Raw genomic sequence first — 22,995 nt, 5'->3', positions numbered from 1 at the left:
AGACATAGCCACAGAATAGTTTTCTGGGGAGACATTTTCACAACATGTTTTATGATTTTTCTTTATGGCCTCTTAGATACTTTCATTGCAGGAAGATCTATTTCTTTGAAGCCAAGTACACTTTCCTATATTTTGGGTTTATTGGTTCACCAATTTGCTACCATAAATTTGAATAGGAGTTACTTTTACAATTATATAATAACAACTATTTGGAGTAACAGAAAGGTATAGCTCACTGTACTGTGCCATTTCCCTAAATCCTATATAATTTGAGTTGCAAAGATTGTAGAAGAGCGCATTTTTCTAAGTCTCAAATACCTCAGGCTGGTGAAGACCAGGGTATTCTCCTCTCAGCCCCCAATAGCCGAGATGAAAATAGTCTTATGAACTCACCCCCTTTTTGACTAGCCATGCCCTTTCCCTCAAATCAACAGATGCATTATACTTAAAGAGGATCTGTCATCCGAATATTCCCTCTAGGAGTTGCTTACTAAAGTAAGCGGCTCCTTAGCCCTACCGCAGTAATAGCAGTGTTAAATCTCTAGCTTTATTGGAACATACCGATAAAGCTAGCAAACACTGCACTAGATAGCCAAGCTTACAGCTTACAGTCCGAGGCCGGCAGTGACTGCCAGACTTCAAATTGCAGTCACCGCCTCCGTAGACCACACACACTAATGAATACATCGCCGTTCAGACGGCCACGTAGTGCAGTGTTTGCTAGTTGTATTGGTAAGTTCTGAGAAAGCTAGCGATTAAACACTGCTATTACTGGGGTAGGGTTAGGGAGCCGCTTACTTAAAGGGGTATTACCATTTGGGCATTTACATTTAATTAAATTCATTTGCCTTTTGTAAACATTTCTTTAATTGGATGTTAATTAAAAAAATGTTCCTGTGTGAAGATAATTTCTCATAAATGTAGTGATATTGTCCCTTAGAAACCACATAGCTTCCTCGGATACGACCACGTCACACTCTGTCAGCGGTGGCCAGACTTGCGCTATAGAGTCCTGCCAAACCACCAGGATTCAGCAATCATTACCACAGGGTGGCTGTGCGACATGTAGTAACTCCAGGACATTTTATATACAATAACCTTTTGTTTCTTTGTGCACTCAATCCATCTGAGGTGGCCGTGTCCGAGGAAGCAACCTCGTTTCTAAGGGGCAACATGGCTACATTTATGAGAAATTATCTTCACACAGGAACTTTTTTTTTTAATAACATCTTATTGAAGAAATGTTTACATATGGCAGATTAATGAAACTGATTGTGAGTGCCCAGATGAGAATACCCCTTTAAGTAAGCAGCTCCTAGAGGGAATATTCGGGTGACATGTCCTATTTATAAGAAAAAAAAATATTTTTAACATTTAGACATTGTAAGCCAGAATTCTTTTGCATATAGTTTGGTAAATGTAGCACAATTTACTACTCTCAAATTGGATTATTTGGAATATTTGGATTTGGGTGAAATTTATGGGAAACACAAAAAGTGCAGACCATGGTGATGTACGCCATTTTGAATGCTGTAATGTGATATTTGGTTGCCTCTTGCCTCTTGTATCTGGAATTTTGTGGCTTTCATCATCTGGTTTTGCAATGCATTGTTCATAGTCATCAATGAGCCCAAGGAAGTGGTCGTCAATGAGGAATATCGCCAAAGGATGTCTACTCCCAACATCTTTTATGAAGCCTTGCAATGGTGACATACTGTTGCTGAATTTTTTGGTGCCATCTTGGTTACATGTTGTAAAAAATTTGAATAACATGATGAGGAGGACTGTTTAGACTCAAATTGTAATTGAACCAGACCATTTACTCGGCAATACGTAGGTGTTACACTCAGTGTTAGAGAACAGCCAGTTGTGCAAAAAGTAATGAAACATTTAACAGTCTGATTTGTGTATTCAAAAGTTTATAGAAGGTCACATTAAGTTTACATATGAAGGTTAGAGTACATTTTAGATTCATTGTGAGATTTCACTCACAAGCCAAATATACAGAACTTTTTGTGAACAGTGTATGTGTTTCTAATGTTACAATAAGGCCATAGGCCACAATGGGGACCGTTATCTGTCCCCCAAATGATGCGGTTGGATATCAGTCCCCATTACGTTAGTGTGCTTGGGGCCTAAATGTGATCTTAAAGAGAACCCGTCATGCAAAATAACCTCCCTAATCTAAATATATTTTCATAAACTGCCATTAGAGAGCATTTCCCCTATCCCTTCATTGTCCCTCTACATGCCTGTAAACTTAAGCAATGAGGTTCTAAAGCTGTATGCAAATGACCTGTGAAATGTCCAATGAGTCATTAGCATATTCAAGCTGTCCAGCTTATTAATGAGTGGGAGGCACAGCCACACCCCCAGTGCTTGACTGACAGCCTGTATAACGGTGTGAGGCTGTATAATGATGTGCTTCCTGCTGCTGCAGGCCACGCCCCCTGCAGCCTGTGTGTGTATAGGAGAGATACAACAGCTCCAGGCAGCCATGTTATAGCAGAACATGTCAGGTACTTGGGTAGCTGATGTCTGTGTATTAGGAGGATGCAGCATGTCAGCAGATGCAGCACACACACCAGCAATGCTTTACTATACATTACACACTGACATGAGCAGGGGGATGAGAGGGGAGGGGGAACAGGGGTGACATCACTGCCTCTGACCACAAGACCAGCCTCATATACATAATAAAGAAAAGATGATTTTATAATGATTAATATATGAAATGACTAGATAAAGGCTGGGATGGATCCTTGTGAGCTGCTCCAACAGGTAGTGGTGACAGGACAAGTGACACAGACCTGATGACAGGTGTCCTTTAAAGGAAATCTACCATAAAAATGAAGCATGATAAACCAAAAACACTTACTCATAAGTCCAGGCATCGACTGTGGTAATCTTTATTTTATTTGTCATCCATCTTGACCATTTTATTTGTCCATCCTATGCTGCATTGTTGGGGACCAATTTTACTCCCCTGTTGCAGGAAATTCTGGCCCTGCTGAATAGGTGGAAACCGCTTCATGTGTCATTTTCTGGTCATATTGCGACGATAAAAATGTCGATACTGCCAAAGATATTATATTTATTTGAAACCCTACCTGTTAGGATATCCATGGTCTGGCTGACTAGACTCCAGTCTAAATGCCTTGGCTATGTCTGGAATGGGCAGAGACACCGAATCCCAAAGTCAGTTATGACTGCTAATTCTTCCAATGGGAGCCTGGCGCTCCTTGACTTGAAACTGTACTACTTCTCTACCCATCTCCGACATGTTGCATCCTGGACTACCCTTCCTGCCTATAGCAGGTGGACGGAATTGGAAAAGTTGTGGCTGGCACAATATCACCAAGCCACCCTGAACTGGGGTCTTGTAGACGAAACATCCTCTTCCACGCTCCTAGGTCCCATGCAATTCACCAAAGATATATGGTTCCAGTGTAGGGTTAAATTCCAACTAGCCACCCTTCGATCCCCCCTCACTCCTGTCCTTTTTACACCACACCTCCCAGAAAGTACTTCCATGGCGAACTTCCTGCCCTGGTTTCAGGCTAAGTTATTCCAAGTCAGAGACTTCATAGACACCTTCAAGACAGATCCTTCAGTTTTCTACACTGGTAGAGAGACACCCAGCCCTCGCAGGGGGATCATTCCAGTATAGACAGATCAGATATTATATTCTTTCCCTCCTGGGCCCTGATAGGGCCCCGAACCGACTACCTACGAATTAACCTGTGGCGGTGGTCCTTCCTCTAAGGATCTAATATCTAACATCTACAGCAGGGGTCTCAAACTCAATTTACCTGTGGGCCGCTGGAGGTAGATTCTGGGTAAGGCTGGGCCGCATCAAGTTTTCCACACAAAATGCGCTTACAAAATATCATTATTCAGATTCAAATGTCATGGCGTCTCCCAGCGCAAGGAAAGCCCCGAGCTGGGAGACGTGTTTTCTCTATGAACGCGTTCTGTGCACTGAGGGGTCCCAAGCTCCTACCGCACTGAGCCCAGTCAGGGGCTCAGTGCGAAATTTGATAATATGTTCAATGATATCATTTTTAGGACTGTACGACCTTTTGATCACTTTTTATAGATTTTTTTATATTTTTCAAAATGGCAAAAAAGTGCCATTTTCGACTTTGGGCGCTATTTTCCGTAACGGGGTAAAACGCATTGTAAAAAACGTTATTATATTTTGATAGATCGGGCATTTTCGGACGCGTCGATACCTAATGTGTTTATGATTTTTACTGTTTATTTATATTTATGTCAGTTCTAGGGAAAGGGGGGTGATTTGAAATTTAATTTTTTTTTATTCTAATTTTTTTTTAAAAAACTTTTTTTTATTTTTATTTATACTATTTTTCAGACTCCCTAGGGTTCTTTAACCCTAGGTTGTCTGATCGATCCTACCATATACTGCCATACTACAGTATGGCAGTATAAGGGGATTTTCCTCCTCATTCATTACAATGTGCTATCAGCACATTGTAATGAAGGGGTTAAAACGAAATAGCCTCGGGTCTTCCGAAGACCCGAGGCTACCATGGAGACGGATCGCCACCCCCAATGACGTCACGGGGAGCGGCGATCCCGGGTAAGATGGCGGCGCCCATGCGCCGCTATCTTTTTGAGGCTGCCGGCAGCTTTGCCGGCAGCCATCGCTGTGAAAGCACCCGCGATCGGTGCTGGCACAGATCGCGGGTGTTACCAGTAAGCCTTTGCTGCAATATGCAGCAAAGACTTACCGGCTATGGAGAGGGCTCAGCCCGTGAGCCCTCTCCATGCAGCGCGACCCGACCGCCGCCGTGAATACACGGCGGGCGGTGCTTTTCCAGGTGGGGGCCGCAAAATGTTGTCCCGCGGGCCGCAGTTGGCCCGCGGGCCGCGAGTTTGAGACCCCTGATCTACAGCATCCTCAATTCCTCTCCACAGCCTAGCTTGCCTTCACATTCATATATGACCAAATGGGAAAGGTGGCTAAATAGGCAATTCTCCCTGGACAGTGGCAGATCATCTGATCCAAAGCAAAAAAAAGCCTCTGTTACCTCCCTCTACAAAGAAAATCAGATTAAACTGCTCATGACATGGTATCATACACCTGAATTACTTCATAAGTTCAACCCAAAACATATTAGATACGTGTTGGCGTTGTGGCAGGGAGAGAGGCTCGCGTTTCCACATTTTCTGGACGTGTTCCTCCATAGGAAACTATTGGGCTAAGAGGCTTCTCCTGGATGTACTTCACATAGATAACCCTATGGATCCCGCACTACACTTACTCAAACTGTGGTCCAAATGCCAGACTGCTCCTCCATATCCTTACTACAGCTAAATGTCTGGTCTCTTTGATTTGGAAGAAACCAGTCCCTCCTTCTTATGCGGATATATACGCTCGTGTTAGAGACATCAGACTAATGAAGCACCTGACTGCTCAATTGAATGATAAAATAGAGACTTTTGAGGCTATCTGGTCTCCATGGGACCTTTATTGCACAATGCATGGCCCACGCTAATAAGTCGTTTGCGACTACTTTTTTCCTCTCCTGAGCAGCTTGTGAGACAAGATCCACTGTTTTTGTACTTTGTGTTTTTTCTTTTAATAGATGATAGTGTGTTCTTAAAAGTTATCATTATGTATACTTTATACAACGCTCTTGATAGGCCACATGGTTTCGAACTAATTGTACCTGCACTGCTTGTAACACGATACATCTTTGAGACGCTCGTGCCTGAGCGGAAGTGTATGTTGAAAAATATTTTTATTTTTCTGAAAAATAAAAATAGTGGTGATAAAAAAAATCTACTTTTACATTCTCCTCCAGAGCTCCTCTATCCTGTAGCTACACAGGCTGTTGCACTGTGCACATCCCTCTGTGTGAGATTACAGCAGACAGATAGTGTGGGAGTGCCGAGGCAGTAGGGGAGGGGAAGACAGTGTAACAGTCTGTGAGGCTACAGCATGGATTTGCTCTGGTAATACCCCACAGCATTTGTGGCTCATTGGCATAATTTTAAAAGTTGATTTTAGAAGGAAGGAGGCCATGCATAACAAATATAAAGACGATTACCACAGTTACGGTGCCTGGATCGGATTAAGTGTCCCTGATTCATTGTGCTTGTTTTTGATGATAGTTTTCCTCTTACCCTCATTTACCCTAATCTTTCACTAATCACTCAAAATAAAGAACCATGTGAGATGCGGTTTTTGCAGTATTTTGAAAATATACTGGGCTCGTGTTTCCAAAGAGCAGTATTTTTACATTCAGATGTTGCAGAGCACTAAAATGGAAAATGTATGCGTGAATATTTTGGAAAGTTGTACAAATCCTAATAAAAGTGTAATTTGCAAGACAGAAAGTTAATTTAATACAAGCAACATAATTGCTGTTCTGTGGAATATACCTGAATAAGATACTGGCAGACATACTTTCCTGTGTGGAATCTTATGCGTGGAAATATTCATGCTGCCAGCAATTTTCACAATTTAGGCCTGAACAGCCTTAAAAATTGTGCTTCCACCACACCTTACAACAAAAAGAGTACCCGAGTTCTCCTTGTGTAATTGATGGTGTAGGATTCTGCATCCACATCTGTTTTTTTCACTTGATTCTTACAAAAAAAAAATCTTTTGTGATTATTCAAGTAATTTTTTATATGAACTGGTGACAGGATCCAGTGGCCAATGCTATGCTGATTTTATGCCTTTGTCAGAATTTTTCCAGTACTTTGCATTTCAGAAAATTACAGGCAGTCCCCTAGTTATGTCATTCCGAATTACAAACAACTTGTACTTAACGAACGAGGACCGCCTGGTAACTAGCACTGGTGAGATTTGCTTTCTTTCTGCGCAGCGGCTTGTATTTTCTGCGGCAAGCCTCTAACAAAAGACGCTTGCACAATCTCACCAGCACAAGTGTCCTTGGTTACCTGGGATCGGAGATAGCAGCGGCTTGCAGAAGAAAACAGAGTCACTGTGCAGGAGCAAAGAGCAATCGCTGCGATCCTTGCTAACCAGTGGCTTGAAATAGAAAATCTGCTGGGTCTTCAGGTCACCGTGCGGGGAGAGTAGTAACTGCAGCACCCTGTCACATGCATTGAGCAGGCAGGGGTGGGAAGGGGATGTGGAGGAGAGGAGGAATGCATAAGGAGATTGAGAAACGGGCACACAGGCTGCTGCAGCTCCTGTGCCCCCTCCCCCTCAGGAATCAACATATGCTGCTGGCAGGTTACATACCTGTTTTATTGGAGAAATCTGTGCACTTGTTCCATAAACTTAACATTAAGATGTGTGGAATGGCTTTTCAGGATGCCCATTGGTCATTCAGGATAATGTCTGAGATTGGCTGGGAATTGGCGCTTATGTTATGTTTGTTGTAATAATTACATAGATAAGTGAGGTTTTACATGACAGCTATTCTTTTGGTTTTACGTGGACGGTAAAAAAAAACTGCTAAATAGTAGACAGAAGTTGTGCTGTTCTCTTCCCAGGAAGTGCTATCTCGCTGCTTCTTTCCCAAGCTGTGAGGATATATTTATTAGTGGCAAGGAAGCCATAAGAAATGTTAAGTGTGCGCTTGTGAGAGCAGAATATATTGTCATTTTACAACGTAATACCAGGGGACTGTGAGAGCCCGAGAAGGTGTTAATGAATTCCATTTTACCTCCTCGTGCCTCTTCATTTAGCTGCTTCATTGGATGTGGATTTTGTTAAAACTGTTTACCAAAGGAAATGTGTGCTGTAATTACAGCTATATGGAGTACGTTATACGGTGCCAGATTTCACGCACCAAGACTTCCTAACAGCTTTTGTTTTTTTTTTTGTTTTTGGTCCTTTCTTCAACATCCTCATTTTATTACTATCATTGTAGTCGTATGTGTAGGTCAGGCGATTACTAAAAATAAATCATGCTCCTTGATGAGATGGTTAAACCCTCACTCATAGAAGAGTTACTGTACATTCCATGCTCTTGAAATACTGTGATTGCTATAAAGGAGCAGATTCCAATCTCTTTTTAAATCTCTGCTATTAATTCAGTAGTAGGTACCATTCCTAGGAAGTCTGTCTGCCTGGAAACACCACCCTGATCCTATAGTTGTTGTGTTTGTATAGAAATATGATACAGAAAGCGTATTAAGATGATCTACGGGATAGCAGATAAAAATATGATCTGAGTTGCATCAAGTGGCAGATTGAGCACACGTCCTGCCGCTCCATTCAATTCTGTGGTAGCCCTGGACAATTGCTTTCTTCGGCACTCCCACAGCCAGGGATGAGTTTTGCCAGAGATAACAGGGGACTGTGCAAATATCTGACTTCCCCATAATATTTAATGGCAGAACGCCATGGATGGGTCACAGTAATATGTGATACAACCCCTTAAAAGTTTTTGACAAGTATTTTGAATGCTCCCTGCACACAAAGAGATTTTTGCAGCAGTGTTCTACCAGTACCATTTCTGTACAGCTAGCACGCGACCACATTCACTTTAATGGGCAATATGGCCATCCATTTGAATGGACGTATTGCCAGTGTACCATATTGTCGACGGAAAAATTGCTCCATCTTTTGCCATACATACTGCCTGGCAGAACGGCTCACTGTGGAGTGCTGCTAACCCCTGTGCCTCTCCAGCCGAATGTGTGATAGAAGCAAATATGCAATGTGATTCAAACGCATGAATAAACTTTATGTCATGTTCACCACATTTTGGCTTCTACAGTATATATAGATAGATATAGAGAGATCGATATAGAGAGATCGATATAGAGAGATCGATATAGAGAGATCGATATAGAGAGATCGATATAGAGAGATAGATATAGAGAGATAGATATAGAGAGATAGATATAGAGAGATAGATATAGAGAGATAGATATAGATATAGAGAGATAGATATAGAGAGATAGATATAGAGAGATAGATATAGAGAGATAGATATAGAGAGATAGATAGATATAGAGAGATAGATAGATATAGAGAGATAGATAGATAGAGATATATATATATATATCACAATTCATAGAAGACTACAGAATGGCAGTCACTGGAAAATCTGCTATACTTGTTGTTGGATACCTTTGCCTAAAAGCTCAGTCTATGACTTTGGGTCATAAATCTGTTTAGGAAAAGAGATTGAGGGGCAGGAGATGACCAGGAACTGGCACTAAGCTGTATACTGCTGCCTGCTGTGTGTTGTAATACATGATGTACACAGCAAAATACATGCAATTAAAAATAAAATACAATATCTGAAAGTGACCTTTAAGATGGGAGCTTGAGAGTATTGTCTGTCTGATTTATTGTGTGTTCCGAGCATTTGTAAGTCTTTGTGCTGTCTTACTATAGCATATAGGCAACTGGGGCTTCTAGGTTCTTCATAATAAAATTGAAGAGCGGACATGGATTATGAGGTGAAACCATATGTAACTTATTAAGAATGTCTACAATTCTGAGAACACCCCAGCATGCTGGAACTTGTAGTTTCACAATAGCTGGAGTTTCCACGATTGCTTGTCCCTGGTGTACAGTATATTGCTGCCTTTTCTTTTTGACTATTAAGCTACTGAACCAAATCACACATGGATGAGCGCCCTTGTCCTGGGAAGGGTCCACCTCTACCCATGGATGGGATTGTAGACTGTGAGTCAGTTTCCTCCAGCACTCATCACTGACACGCGGTGGATGACAACATCTGCAGAGACATGGCTGAGGAGAAATGTTACAAGTCTGTTAATGGCTTCTTTTATGTAATGTTCTGGCGGCTGCAGAGCCTGTTAATTCCACAAGTGCAGCGTATAATCAATCCCCAGCCAATCTAATTACTGTTACAAACATAACCTTGTCACAAAACAAAACCAATACATTTTTCTGATTCTAAAATGTTTTTCTTACTCAAGAATAAGTGCAACAGATACACATTTTATTAAATCTTGTTGCTCCCATAACTCGTTGCCATGGGAACAGACACTTAACACAAGCCAGAGCTGCCCTCACAGTTACTATTAAGGGCTTTCACTGCTGCCTCTAGTATTGTAGAAGTAGCTCAGATAGCTACTGAATACCAATATTCTAGGTCTTAATGATTTTACTTCCTACGCACTGTCACATAATGTATGGTACAAACCATTCCCACAGTGCTGATGCAGGAGATGTCATGCGGTCCATCACTATTCTCTACTCACATCCGGGTTGCCTTGATTTTATTTCCCAGCGCCACAATAGGGACTGAATACATTTGGAGAATAGACTAATATATCCTTGCCTTGCTCCGCTGACTCCTCTCATCAGCCTTCTGAATATAGATTATTGTTCTGAAGTTTCTGAAATATTAACTGAGTATATATAGTTGCTTTTATTATAGACTGTATAACATAATTGTCCATCTGCTATCAGCTGCCTTTCATGTTCATCCTTATATCAATGTATATAATGGAGACTGTTCATATGTTCTGTGCCATGTAGACAAATACAAAAGACCACGTTTAACTCCTCAGTTGTGTAGGCTACAGTCTTCTGTAATATGATGATATACTGTATACTCCCTACATACACAGGTGTATGTAAATTAGGTGCTTTTCATCACACACAGGAAAGAGATGCCCATTAGTCTGGGTTCACATTAATTTTTTTTGTATACAATCAAGTATACACCAGGTCGGGCTCTAAATGTAAAATATATGCTGAGCGCCATATTCACTCAGCAGAGGCTATTGGAATGAGTGGGGGAAGAATGCAATGTATACATCCATGGTCCTAGTGATGTCACTGTTCATATAAGGACAGTGACATCACTTGGGGAAACTCCCTGAACTGTCATTGGCTGTTGCTGATGTTTGTTCCTCCCTTCTTTTAGGGGGAGGGGACAGGTAAACCGATACCACTTTACCCTTCATTGTAAGGACACATTGAGAATTCGCCTAACATAAACTTACATTGGAGGACAGAAAAACTAGGTGAATGCAGCCTTATGAAAACATGGAGTAGCCTATAACCAAATCAAAAAAGGAAACAAGAAATGTAGTAGCCTCCATGGTTTGTACATCTGCATCATTTATTGCATAATCATGTCACACAGGAAATTGTGGAAATTATTTTTATATATTATTTCTTTTTTTTAATTCTGAAGTGTTATATAGGTGATGTATTATTATGAGTCATCAATATCAAATCTTTGGATATCGGTCTTTCTCCACCCTCAATAATAGACTTAAACACAGTGACTTCCCTAGTGTTCAGAGTGACAACCAGGCCCCATTCAGACTTTCAGAAATATAAAAATAGGAAATTAAGCACATGATACAGATTACTTGTAGGTACACGGGCTTTAGGCTGGTATGTGCACATCACATGTATACACAGGACCAGCAAGAATCCACAGGTGCAGTAATAAATGAAGATGCTTTATATCGTTCCCATAGTTAAAAGGCAATGGACGTACAAGAAAGTTAGAATACATCAGTCGGATGCGTCTCAAGTCTTTCTTTTTTATATACAGTAACTGTATTTTTCATAAGTTTTTTGTTTTATCAATAAAAGCAAGGTAAAAGCAGGTACAATTTTCCAGCCAAAGAATAACAAAATACAATAAGTATACAATTATTCCACAAAGGATAGGGATATGACATAGATGGGGATGGGGATATGTACCATTTAGTCTGACCCAAATAAAGTTCTCATTTTTGCAACCTCCAAAAGTCATTCTATGACAACCAAATTAGAGCAAAGCAATCCATTTCATTATCAAGTCTGTCTTAAAGGACATCTTCCACCAGGATGAAGGATTGTAAACCAAGCACACTGGTGTGTGTCCCCTCTGACAGAATCTACCCTTCTTTAAGCTTACTATGCCTTTGTTTTGAAGAAAAAAGTCTTTAAAATTATGCAAATCAGCTTGAGCTTGGGGGTAGACGGCAGTATGCTTGTTTTAGAATCCTTCATCCTGGTGGTAAATGTCACTTAATCATAGAATTACACAACATAGCTCAGTGTGACTACATTGTGAAAATAACTCCATTCACATGTAGTGGAGCTTTCTGCTGTGGTCACCAACAATGTAAATTTTAGGGCATGCTAGAAAGTATTGAAAAATTATGGAAAGTTCTGCCAAATCTGAACAATGTCCAAAGCATCCACTTTTCACTGGAGAATTTAATAACAATTTATTTTTTTTCAATACATACAAGCACAGAATCACCTTTATCATTTTATTAAATTCCTTGTCAGATTTTGTACATCATATTATTGAATGGATTAGGGCTGATCCAGCTGATATTTCCATAGAGGATCCTTGTGCATTTTCTTTTTCCTTTTTTACAGTGATCGCGCTGATATAACATGTAATAAGGTCTTTTTTACCATAAATCATTATATGTTAGGAAATAATTGAATGCAGCCATTCATCTTATGGCGCCATTAAGTGTTAGAGATGACAGTACTGCTAATTACAGTGTAAGCACAATGATCAAATAATTATTGCCTCCAGACCTCACCTCCATTTCCTGCTCACATTGCTGCTACGCTCTAGCTTTTAGGATGCTTTGTATGTAAATCTGAAAGAAAATGGAATCCCAGGCCTGTGCTTTTAATATGGAAATAGTTCCATTTATTAGTTACATCTTCTTATGTTCATATTCAACATAGTTACAAATAAAGTTTTAACATGAGTTGTAACCCAGCGTTTCATGACATCTTAATGGCAAATCCACCAACTTTGGTAATGATGCTTTCTCCACTGTTGTTCTACCAAGGCAAGAGTTATATCCAGGGTTATGTAGCACTATGGAAGCAAAACATTGTATCAGTAGGCACATTTGTATTCCGAATGATGCACAATGAAACGAAGGTATTCCAGCACTCAGAATCTTCTTTAAAAAAATATTTGAATTTTTATTTTGTAAATATTAAAATTGCAAGGTCACATCCTGGCATATCATCCAAAAAAGAAAAGATCTACGCGTTTCGGACTAGTGTGCTTGCGTCCTTATTCATGATCTGATCATGAATAAGGACGCAAGCACGCTAGTCCGAAACGCGTAGATCTTTAATTTTTTGGATGATATGCCAGGATGTGACCTTGCAATTTTAATATTTACAAAATAAAAATTCAAATATTTTTTTAACCCCTTAAGGACGCAGCCATTTTACAGCTTAAGGCTCAGTCCCATTTTTTGGATTCTGACATGCGTTGCTTTATATGGTTATAACTTTTGAACACTGTTACTTATCAAAACGATTCTGAGATTGTTTTTTCCCCACATGTTGTACTTCATTTTAGTGGTAAATTTTGGCTGATAAGTTTTGCGTTTATTTACAAAAAAAAAGAAAATATGATGAATTTTCTGAAAAATTTGCCATTTTTGAAATTTGAAATCATTGCGTTTTCAGGCAGATAGATTTACCACCTAAATAAATTGCTGAATAACATTTCCCATATGTCTACTTTACATTTTCACCATTTTTGAAATGTCTGGATAATTTATTTTGATGTCACGCGGCTTACAAATCGAATAGCGCTTTTCCGGATTTTCAGAATTGACTATTTTGGGGATAAATACAGTTTTGAATGAAAATTTACATATTTAGCATCAAAACCCCCCATATAACCAACCCAATTTCAAATCTGCACCCCTCAAGCTATCAGAAACAGATTTTACGAAGATTGTTAACCCCTTGAGATCTTCATAGTAATTACATCAAAATGGAGGTGAAATTTAGAATAGTCAAATTGTGCCGGTTATACGTTCATTTAGCCCTAAAATTTACACATTTCCAAAAGATAAAAATACAAAACCCACCATACAATTTGTTCTACAATTTCTCCCGAGTACAGAGACCCCCCACATGTGGCCGTGACTTGTTTTATGGGCACACAGTGAGGCGCAGAAGGGAAGGAGCACCCTGCAGCTGCCAGGATTTTACTTTCCTCATTGGCCTCTTTTGAAGGCTGTAAAATTTTCGCTTTTGCGCTATTAGGGTCATGTGACGGCATTTTTTTTGCGGGATGAGATGCTTTTTCCAATGTTACCATTTTGGGGTTGGTATCACCTATTGTTGAAAATTTAGGAACTTCTTTTTGAGAGCAGGAGTAGAAAAGCATCAATTCTGTACTGGATTTTTTACTTTTTTTTTGTGGTGTTCACCGTATAGACTAATAATCATATTATCTTCATTCTATGGGTCGATACGATAACGGGGATACCAGACACGAATATATTTTCTTGCGTTTTACTAAATTTGTAAAATAAAACCCTATTGTGGGGAAAAATCTATCATTTTTGTATTGCCATCTTCCAACTGGCATAACTTTGTTACGTTTTTGGCTACGGAGCTGGTTGATGGCTTGTTTTTTGCGGGACACGTTGTACTTTGCACCAGTATCATTCTAGAGTACATATGTTTTTTTGATCACTTTTTATAGCATTTTTTGTGGGATTGAATAGGTAAAAATCATAATTTTTGGAGGGTTTATAACGGTTTTCTTTTACGGCGTTCATCGTGGGGGTTCAATAATTATTTATTTTTATTCTACGGGTTGTTACGGACGCGGTGATACTATATATGTGGGGTTTTTGTTATGATTTAGACTTTTTTTTTAGTTATATGTCTCTTTATATGTTTTGGGGCTTTTGGGCATTTTTGGTGATTTATTACTTTATTTTTTTATTGAATAATTTTTTTTTTTTACTTTTTCACTTTTTCCACCATGGGAAATGAACAAGCAATCATCTGATTGCTTGTTCATAATAATACCCTGCAATACTTATGTATTGCAGGGCATTATCAGTGTCAGCCTATGCACTTGCATAGGGTGGCACTCTGCCAGTAAGATGACGTCACAGACGCCATCTTACCGGCAGTTCCTGCAGGTAACACTGGGGTCCAGATCAGACCCCAGTGATACCGTAGCAGTGATCGGTGCCCCCCGAAAATGATTCCGGGGGGGGGGGGCGATCGTGGGGGAAAGACACCCCATATGCATGTTAGATGCCGCGGTCGCGATGACCGCGGCATTTAACGGGTTAATCACCCGCGATCAGAGACAACTCCAATCGCGGGTGTTACACTGGGGTGCCGGCTATCAGTCACAGCCGGCACCCCGTGTTTCTCGATGCCGGTTCGGCTCAAATCTTGAGCTGAACCGGCATCGGCTCAGCGTCCGATATATCGGACGCTGAGCGCTAAGTCACTGAGCTCAGCGTCCGATATATCGGACGCTGAGCGTTAAGAGGTTAAAGAAGATTCTGAGTGCTGGAATACCTTCGTTTCATTGTGCATCATTCAGTCAACCGGCAGGACTGCCTTTCCGTGCACCGAGAGCTAAGGAGGAATAGGACCTCGTCTATATTGAGGATGCAGCTTATGTGAGTGAGCGGTGGCTTTCTTTCTATTGTTTCACATTTGTATTCCATCAGATTACTGTGCATTGAGCTTGTATGGCCGTTCAGAGCAGCTGTCTAGCTTCTTAGTTTTGAGCTGCACAGCAGTACAGTCTCTGTCAAGACTTTGGATTATCATTATGTTTTCCACTAGGATTAATGGTTCCAGAAAAGGTCCACTGAGGCATGGATTTGGACAGAAATTGTCCTCTTTAGGATATTGGAGCAGTAGTTGAGACCTCACAAATTTTCATGATGGTCCTATTGCAGATTTCAGAAGAAGAAAGAGTGTGAGGTTGGGCACCACTTATTTTTTAACTGTTCCAAATAGGAAAGCGTTTAGAAAATCTCCTCCAAAAGTCATATGAATATGAGTAGAGAAGATTCATATTTTTTCCAGAGATGTCTACTTCATTTCCCCTAGCCTCGTTGCTACAGTTATGTGCAGTTTAAGAAATAGACAGATATTGTATATTTATCTACAGCTTGCATTTCCAATTATGTCTTAAGCAGCCTGTGGCCTATGTTAATCCAAAATAGTGTAAGATGCACTATGTGCAATTTACCTGTGGAGTGTGCAGAGTGCGCCAGATTCATGAAATGTGTCACATGGTCTTAATGAATCTGCCGCCCCCTGCACTTCTCCCGCAGAGTGTGCGCATCAAACACATCAAACAGAATTGTTGCTCACGATCCGACTGTGAACTGGCATGCCCCTTTTGGTGCATATTTTTTCTGTATTGTCAGACAGTGTAGCTGCGGCACAAAACTGGCACAGACACCTCTTAAATACATGTGCAAGCATCTTGCGCAAACACTTTAATAAATGTGGTCCTGTATCTCTAGTTCTGTGGATCACAGAACCACAAGCTCACAGATTAGATTCTCATCTTTGATATGACACAGAAATATTTCCTAGGTACTAAGGAATGGAATATATGGGTTGTATGAAGTGACACTCCTCATGCAGCCTCTAAACTTTTCTTACCTCAGGAATAATATGACTCTACTCTTCTGCTTTGCACATGATTTTGGAGGGGTAAAAGGGCAGAATTTTGAATAAAAAAGAAGGAATGGATATTTCATACCCTACCTCAATAGTTTAATGGGGCAAAATGTGGTTACTGAGTCACTTTAGCCAAGAGAAATCTGACTTCTATAGGGTTAGGGGTCTGGATTTTAAAATTGTCTTTGCTAACTAGTAGGAGCATCAGCAGGTTTCCCATGGAAGCAAATGTGGTGTTTACACTTAAGGGCACATTCACATGACATATAGACGGGTTTCTCGACTATTTCCGATTTGCACCGCATTTAATAGAGTTTAACTGATTCGGACTAAGCGCAGGATTTAAAATTCAAATTGTGTCTCAAGACATGCGCTCACACACACCAGGAAGAAGAAGGCGAACTCCAGCGGACCTCAGCGGGAAAGCGACACATGCAGGATATCAGGCACACAATCTTAGTGAATCGCCCCGGACTTCATCCTCGTCGGACAACGCACCTCAAGGATCGCGACAGGACCGGGTAAGTAAATGTGCCCCACAGTGACAAGCCACCATAGATGTTAATGCTGCCGCATATCAATCCCATCTGTGGGTGCCAATACTGGGTGTAGATTCAATAAGTGATTATATATCATTTATTCCTTTTATGTCCCACTCCTGACTTTTGAGTTTTTCGTTGTTTTTATCATAAGAACAAATTATAAATGTGTAAAATCCAGTATGGAATTCAGGCCAGAAATATAATGCTTGCGTCTCCAGTTTGTGCCAGGGATCATAAGTGCATAATATATGCTTTCAATGGGATTAATTTGTGTAAGTGTCCTCTCCTTTTTCGACATATCAATTTTGTGCATAGTTTGTGCCGTGTAACCCACAATGCCAATTCACATGAGTCGAATTTCGCACACATTTTGCCACCAAATATTCACTTAAATCCATGCAACATTTTGACCCTTCAATAAACCCAATACACGTCCTATTCATTTCATAGGGAATGCCGCCATAGGCAGCATGAACTGAGATCTGCATGAGCAAATGATTGGTCTCATTTTGAGCCTCCCTCCACTGGAACACTTCAGTGCTAAAGTAACTGCAAAAGTAACATTATATAATAGCACCTGGGGCGAACCCTAATGCCTGAATATACCTTTACTCATAAGCCATATATTTTGGAGCTGGAAAAGGAAGGAGTACAACACATTAACCCTTTTGTTCATTATTATTCTGGTCACCCTGTGATTAGTATCTATATATTTTTTTAGCTTTTTCTTGGTAGAGAAGCGATTAATATTACAATAATTGTGCACCTCTGGGAAATTTGTTGTAGAAAACATTGTAGAATGTTAACTCCCTCAGCTACAGTTTAACATGTTTTTTTCCCATCTGTCTTGTAGAGTGCCCGGAATTACAATAGCCACGGACATCATCTGTGGCTTTCCTGGAGAGACGGATGAAGATTTTAAGGAGACGTTAAAACTAGTTGAGGAATATAGATTCCCAAGTCTCTTCATTAATCAGTTTTACCCGCGACCAGGGACCCCAGCTGCTAAAATGGAGCAGGTTCCAGCTAGTGTGGTAAGCTATTTTGGTTCAGATTAAGGTGTGTCGCTTTTAAGGTGTTTGCTGGACTTGGAATGGCCTTTGCAATTGGCACTTAGTGGCTCAGTTACACAAGGATCACAAGTCCATATTACATTACCTGGCACACACTGGCGCTGGCATCTAATTTTTGACCCAATTGGTTTATAAAACCAGTACTAATAATATTATCTTTATATAGCATCACCATATTCCACAGCATTTCACGGATCACAGGGTACATATTCATACAAAATGAGGTGTCGTAGAGCAATAACAAACACATAGTCCATTTATCTACGAATAAAAGGCAACGCTTACCAAAACCACTTGTGTCAAACCAATGTTTTAGGGAGAGCGCGTCCTACAATAACCCGTTTTTTTAATCCAGTATATGCTAAAGAGCAATAACAGTCAGATGAAACAATAGTAATGAGGGCCCTGCTCGGAACAGCTTACAAGCTATGATGAAGAAGATCACAGGAGTTAAAAGTTCTTGCCACTCTTTATAAAGGAATAATAATGCTGCATGAGACAGTCACCAGTCGCTATACATAATTGCAGAAGGAGATATACATAGACATGCTAGCAAGTTTGTATTGGTTTTGTAGGGGTTTATATAACCTTAGGAATGGAAATATATTGATGTACTATATTATACCAAGTAATACCCTCCAGCAATATGATATTCACCACCTATCCTAAAGTTAACTTGTTTACGTTGTTAAGGATGTTTGAAGAGGGCTCACAGGCTGTGCCCTCTTCATAAATGTTGTGTATTTACTGCATTATGTAGCCAACACCCACTGTTCATGCCTGCTGGCACCAATCTGGGGTGATATCCCTATTCCTGCTACCGGCGACACGTAAATGCCCAGGGAGCGTTAGCGCTGCCATCCTGGATGGCTTTCTCTATGTCAACTATCCATTCCTATGGCCGCATGGGCCACCTTCTTAAAGGGGGGACAATAAGGGGGCATTTAATAATTATGGAGGCAAAAAAGGGCCAACTGACAAAGGGGATGAGTAAAAAGGCATTTAATAGTAACAGGGGCAAAAAGGGGCCACTGACTAAAAAAGTATACGGTAAGAGGCACTTATTGATTAAAGAGGTAAAATGGGACCACTGACTAAAAAGGGGATAATAAGGAGCACTTAAAAATAGGGCATAAATGTTCCACTGACTACAATGATGGGGAGTAAGGGGCATTTAATAATAATGGAGGTAAAAAAGGGGCATACACTAAGGGGGAAAGTTTTGGGCATTAAACAATGGAGATAAAAGGCCCACACAGTATGTCTAGCTTATGGCTGATGAACATGTGTACATGAGTGTGAATGAGGATAAAAAGGGGTTGCTTACAATGGGGCACTTTTAGTAACTTTTACTAAAATGAAGGGTGTTTACTAAAAACATAGGACTAAACTTAAGGGGACAACAAAGGGGGCGCTTACTAAGAAAAGGAGCATTAAATATGATGGAAGATGGTGACATTTAAGGGGGCAGTAATTTTTCCCTACTTTAAGTAGGGACAAACCTTAGAGGGAGTCTGAACCATTGTGGCATCAAAATGGGACAATTACTACTAGGGGTAAAGATGGGACTAATCAAAAGAGGGATTAAATGATTATTTTTTTCTTTTCCATTAATGGTGATTGCCACGGTTAAGTGTGGGGGGGGGGGGGATTCCCATTAGCAATTTTTTTTTAGGACTCTGGTTATGCCACTGTTGATGGTATTCGGTATTTAGAAAGTGGTCTAGTTGTTTTACTGTGTGTCACTCTTGGCTGCAGGCAACATGTACATCTGCTTTTATTGTAATATAGGGATAACCACAGACAATGCATGCCTAATTTTTTTATTACCCTATAGTTGAATTACTTTTTGAGTTGTCAGTATATAGAGTATTATAGATTAGAAATTGTAAATAATACAGCCATAACTTGATTTTTATTCCAGTAAAATCACCTTTATTCTCAGTAAATGTCAGATTCATCATTCTCTTTTTCTGGTATGATGTACCACCTTCTAAAACTCTACATTTATTATTTATGTCCCCTCCAGACAGTAACTAATTGTCCTCCTCAGCCTGCTGCATTTATTCTACCTCCAAAAACTAAAAAGCATTCTTTACAGATGATAGTATAGTTTCCTGTGTGTTGTGCACAGGAGATACGCCAGTTTTTAACGGAAAATAAACATGCAGTAAGCAAGTCCTTTGCCCGGGTATTTACTTACTAAAAACAGTGCTCACATGCTTGTATAATTTTACCACTCCAGGCTTTCCATGGCTTCTATTAGATAACAAGGTCAGACGACAAACATAAAACCCATCATCTCCCAGGTGGGTATTACTAGCTTACTTCTTTGTACCCTTGAACCAATAAAGGTGTGAGACTGTTTAGTCTTTTTTTCTTTATAGCTACTTAAAGGAAGTATCTCCATCCTACAGGCAGATTGCATTACAGCAATTAAGGACACTATGGGGTACATTTAGTTACCCGTCACGTTGACACCGCCGATACGGAATGTTCGAAGAGGATTCGGAGCTGCCACGATCCACTAAGATCGTGCGTCCAATTTCCTGCATGTGTCGCTTCCCCGCTCAGGTCCGCCGGAGTTCACCTTGTTCTTCCAGGTGCATGTTTAAATCCTCCGGTTTGTCTGAATCAGTCGGGTTGTCCGATGGCCACGGCCCCCGATTTGTGTTGCATGAAAGTCGGCGCCGATGTGCCACAGTCCGATCGCGTTCACCAAAAACCCGGGGCAATTCAGCACAAAATGGAAAAATTTGGGAAACCCGACAGATATGCGTCCAATGGACCGTTAGTAAAAGTGCCCCTATATGTCCTACCATTATTTGTTCTATTATCATTTTTCTAGGTTTAAAGAGATTTTCAGTTTTTTTTTTTTTTTGGGGGGGGGGGGAGGGAGAAATGAACTCAAGGGCCAACTTTTGTGTAAAAATGGAACCAATTTATAATCTGCTCTATAGAAGGCACCCTTGTCCAAGTGGCACCTCTCTGAAGAGATGAATATATTTTTTAAAACCATTTTTTTTTATAAATGCTCATCTTTGAGGGTTTCTTTTCCAACATGTTGTAAAACGCCTTGAAAGTGTAAGGCCCCTAACAAACTAGCAAGTGTGATCTGTGCAAATAGCAGTGTGTTACTTGCAGCCATAACACTTAGCAACCAGAACTGAACTGTGAATGTCAGTTCAGTTCTGGTTGCTCAGCGTTCTTGATGCACATTCCTGTCAGAACTCACTGCCAGTTGGGCAGATCACACTCGCTATTATGTTAGGTGCCGAACCACAATGTTATGATGTTTACCAAATTGTCATTTGTGATTTCCCCTTTAATAACAGAACAATGCTCATATTCTACTGCTCGCCCTTTTCTTCCCAGAGTTGAGGAATTTTCTGTTCTGATGCCGCTTGTCAAAAATGTTTCTCAGCAGCAGTGAATTTAGCAAAGACTAGCTCTTTTCTGCATCTGCAAATCAGCAAACTGCAATCAGCAAATTTCCTACAGCTCTAATGATACCTTTTGTTTCTCATTAAGTAATTTCGCATTAAATCCAATAAGTTACATACAAGCAAATCCAATGAACTCTGCTTAGTATACATATAGCATGTATATGGTCACTAGCCTGGAAGCTGTTATTGTGTGGGGGAGCATTCCGCATGTAATAAGTAGTAGAAACCAGTAGTGAAACAGTTAAATGAAGTGGACAGTCTGAGGACTAAGAGTTGTTAATTTCTCTGATGTGCTGGAGGGGCTGCAGTGGAGTCCGACACAGCTTGATGTAGAGAGAGGGAGGCGCGGAGAAAGTTCTGCAGAATCACAGACTGAGTTGAAGGAACTGATACTGAAGAGGAGAAATCTCTAACCTGACAATTCTGTGTAGAAGTGAGCAGGGTGCAGCACCTCCTTCCCCCTCTCTGAAACCATATTTCCAAAGAACTCTACCATATACCCAGATAAATCTCACAATAGAACCGGCAAAACATATGCCCCTCACAGTACAGCATATGGCTATATTTTTAGCCCAGAAAACTTAATTATTTATAAATATGTAACTTCAAATCGCCCCTTTTCCCTAGAACTGATATAAAAATAAACAATCAAAAATCAGAAACATGTTATGTATTGCCACGTCCAAGTTCAGATCTAAAAACTATTATTCCTGGCATTTAACCCTGTAGTGGAAAATAGCGCCCAAAAGTCTTAAAGGCCGCTTTTTGTCAGTTTGCAACTGATTGAAGTAAAAAGTGATCAGAAGGTTGTACAGTCAAAAATATGGTATCAATGTAAACGTAATCACATGCTAAAAATTGCACCTTATATAGCTCCAAACGCCAAAGTATGAAAAAGCATCAGAATATGGCAAAATGCTGAAAAGTTTTTTGTAGAAATGGTTTTAATTTTGTAAAAGCTAATAAAACCATTATAAATTTGGCATTGCCGTAATTGACCGACAAAGTGAAAGCCGTAAAAACAGATCCAGCTAGAAAATGGCACAAAAGCATTTTTCTGTAAATTTACTTCATTTGGAGTTCTTTTCCCGCTTCGCAGAACTTGACATAGAAAATTAAATAGCATTACTAGGAAGTCATTCTTATCTTTTCTTTTGGACACCTTTAGTTTGCACGCCAGGAATGCTCCCGACATACACACTAAACATATCTATAGACTTCTTGCCTCCACCTGCTTGCCTCCACCAGGTTGTGTTTTTCTGATTTTGCTTCATTCTGGAAAGCGTCGTACACACTCAACAGACGCCAACAGTGGCTATGGTGGGTGGAGGTAACTGTATGGCATCCATTCCCGGCCTCCGTAGTAAGTTGTGGATTTTTCTCTAATTATAAAAATATGGACAGTTATGTCCCTTTGGAGGATATCACTATATGATGCCTATGTTCACTCCTCCTACTTTCCGGAGGAAATGGAAGAACCAGAGAATGTACCCAACTGTATGAGCATACATACATATGCTGTAACATTCCATTGTAATAGAGAT

The 22,995-nt window shown here is 40.3% G+C and overlaps 1 protein-coding gene across 2 annotated transcripts in view; it reads left to right on the top strand.

Moving 5' to 3' along the window:
* Window positions 1-22,995, top strand: part of CDKAL1 (CDKAL1 threonylcarbamoyladenosine tRNA methylthiotransferase) — a 528,219-nt gene that overhangs the window by 366,469 nt on the left and 138,755 nt on the right. For both annotated transcript variants that reach the window (XM_072152454.1, XM_072152456.1), the window contains exon 12: window positions 17,786-17,966. In XM_072152454.1, coding sequence (XP_072008555.1) covers window positions 17,786-17,966 — 181 coding nt within the window. The remainder of the gene's footprint in view (window positions 1-17,785; window positions 17,967-22,995) is intronic.

The sequence above is a fragment of the Engystomops pustulosus genome, chromosome 5, assembly GCF_040894005.1.
Source record: "Engystomops pustulosus chromosome 5, aEngPut4.maternal, whole genome shotgun sequence".
NCBI classification, from domain to species: Eukaryota; Metazoa; Chordata; class Amphibia; order Anura; family Leptodactylidae; genus Engystomops; species Engystomops pustulosus.
This window is presented reverse-complemented; position numbering and strand designations above follow the sequence as displayed.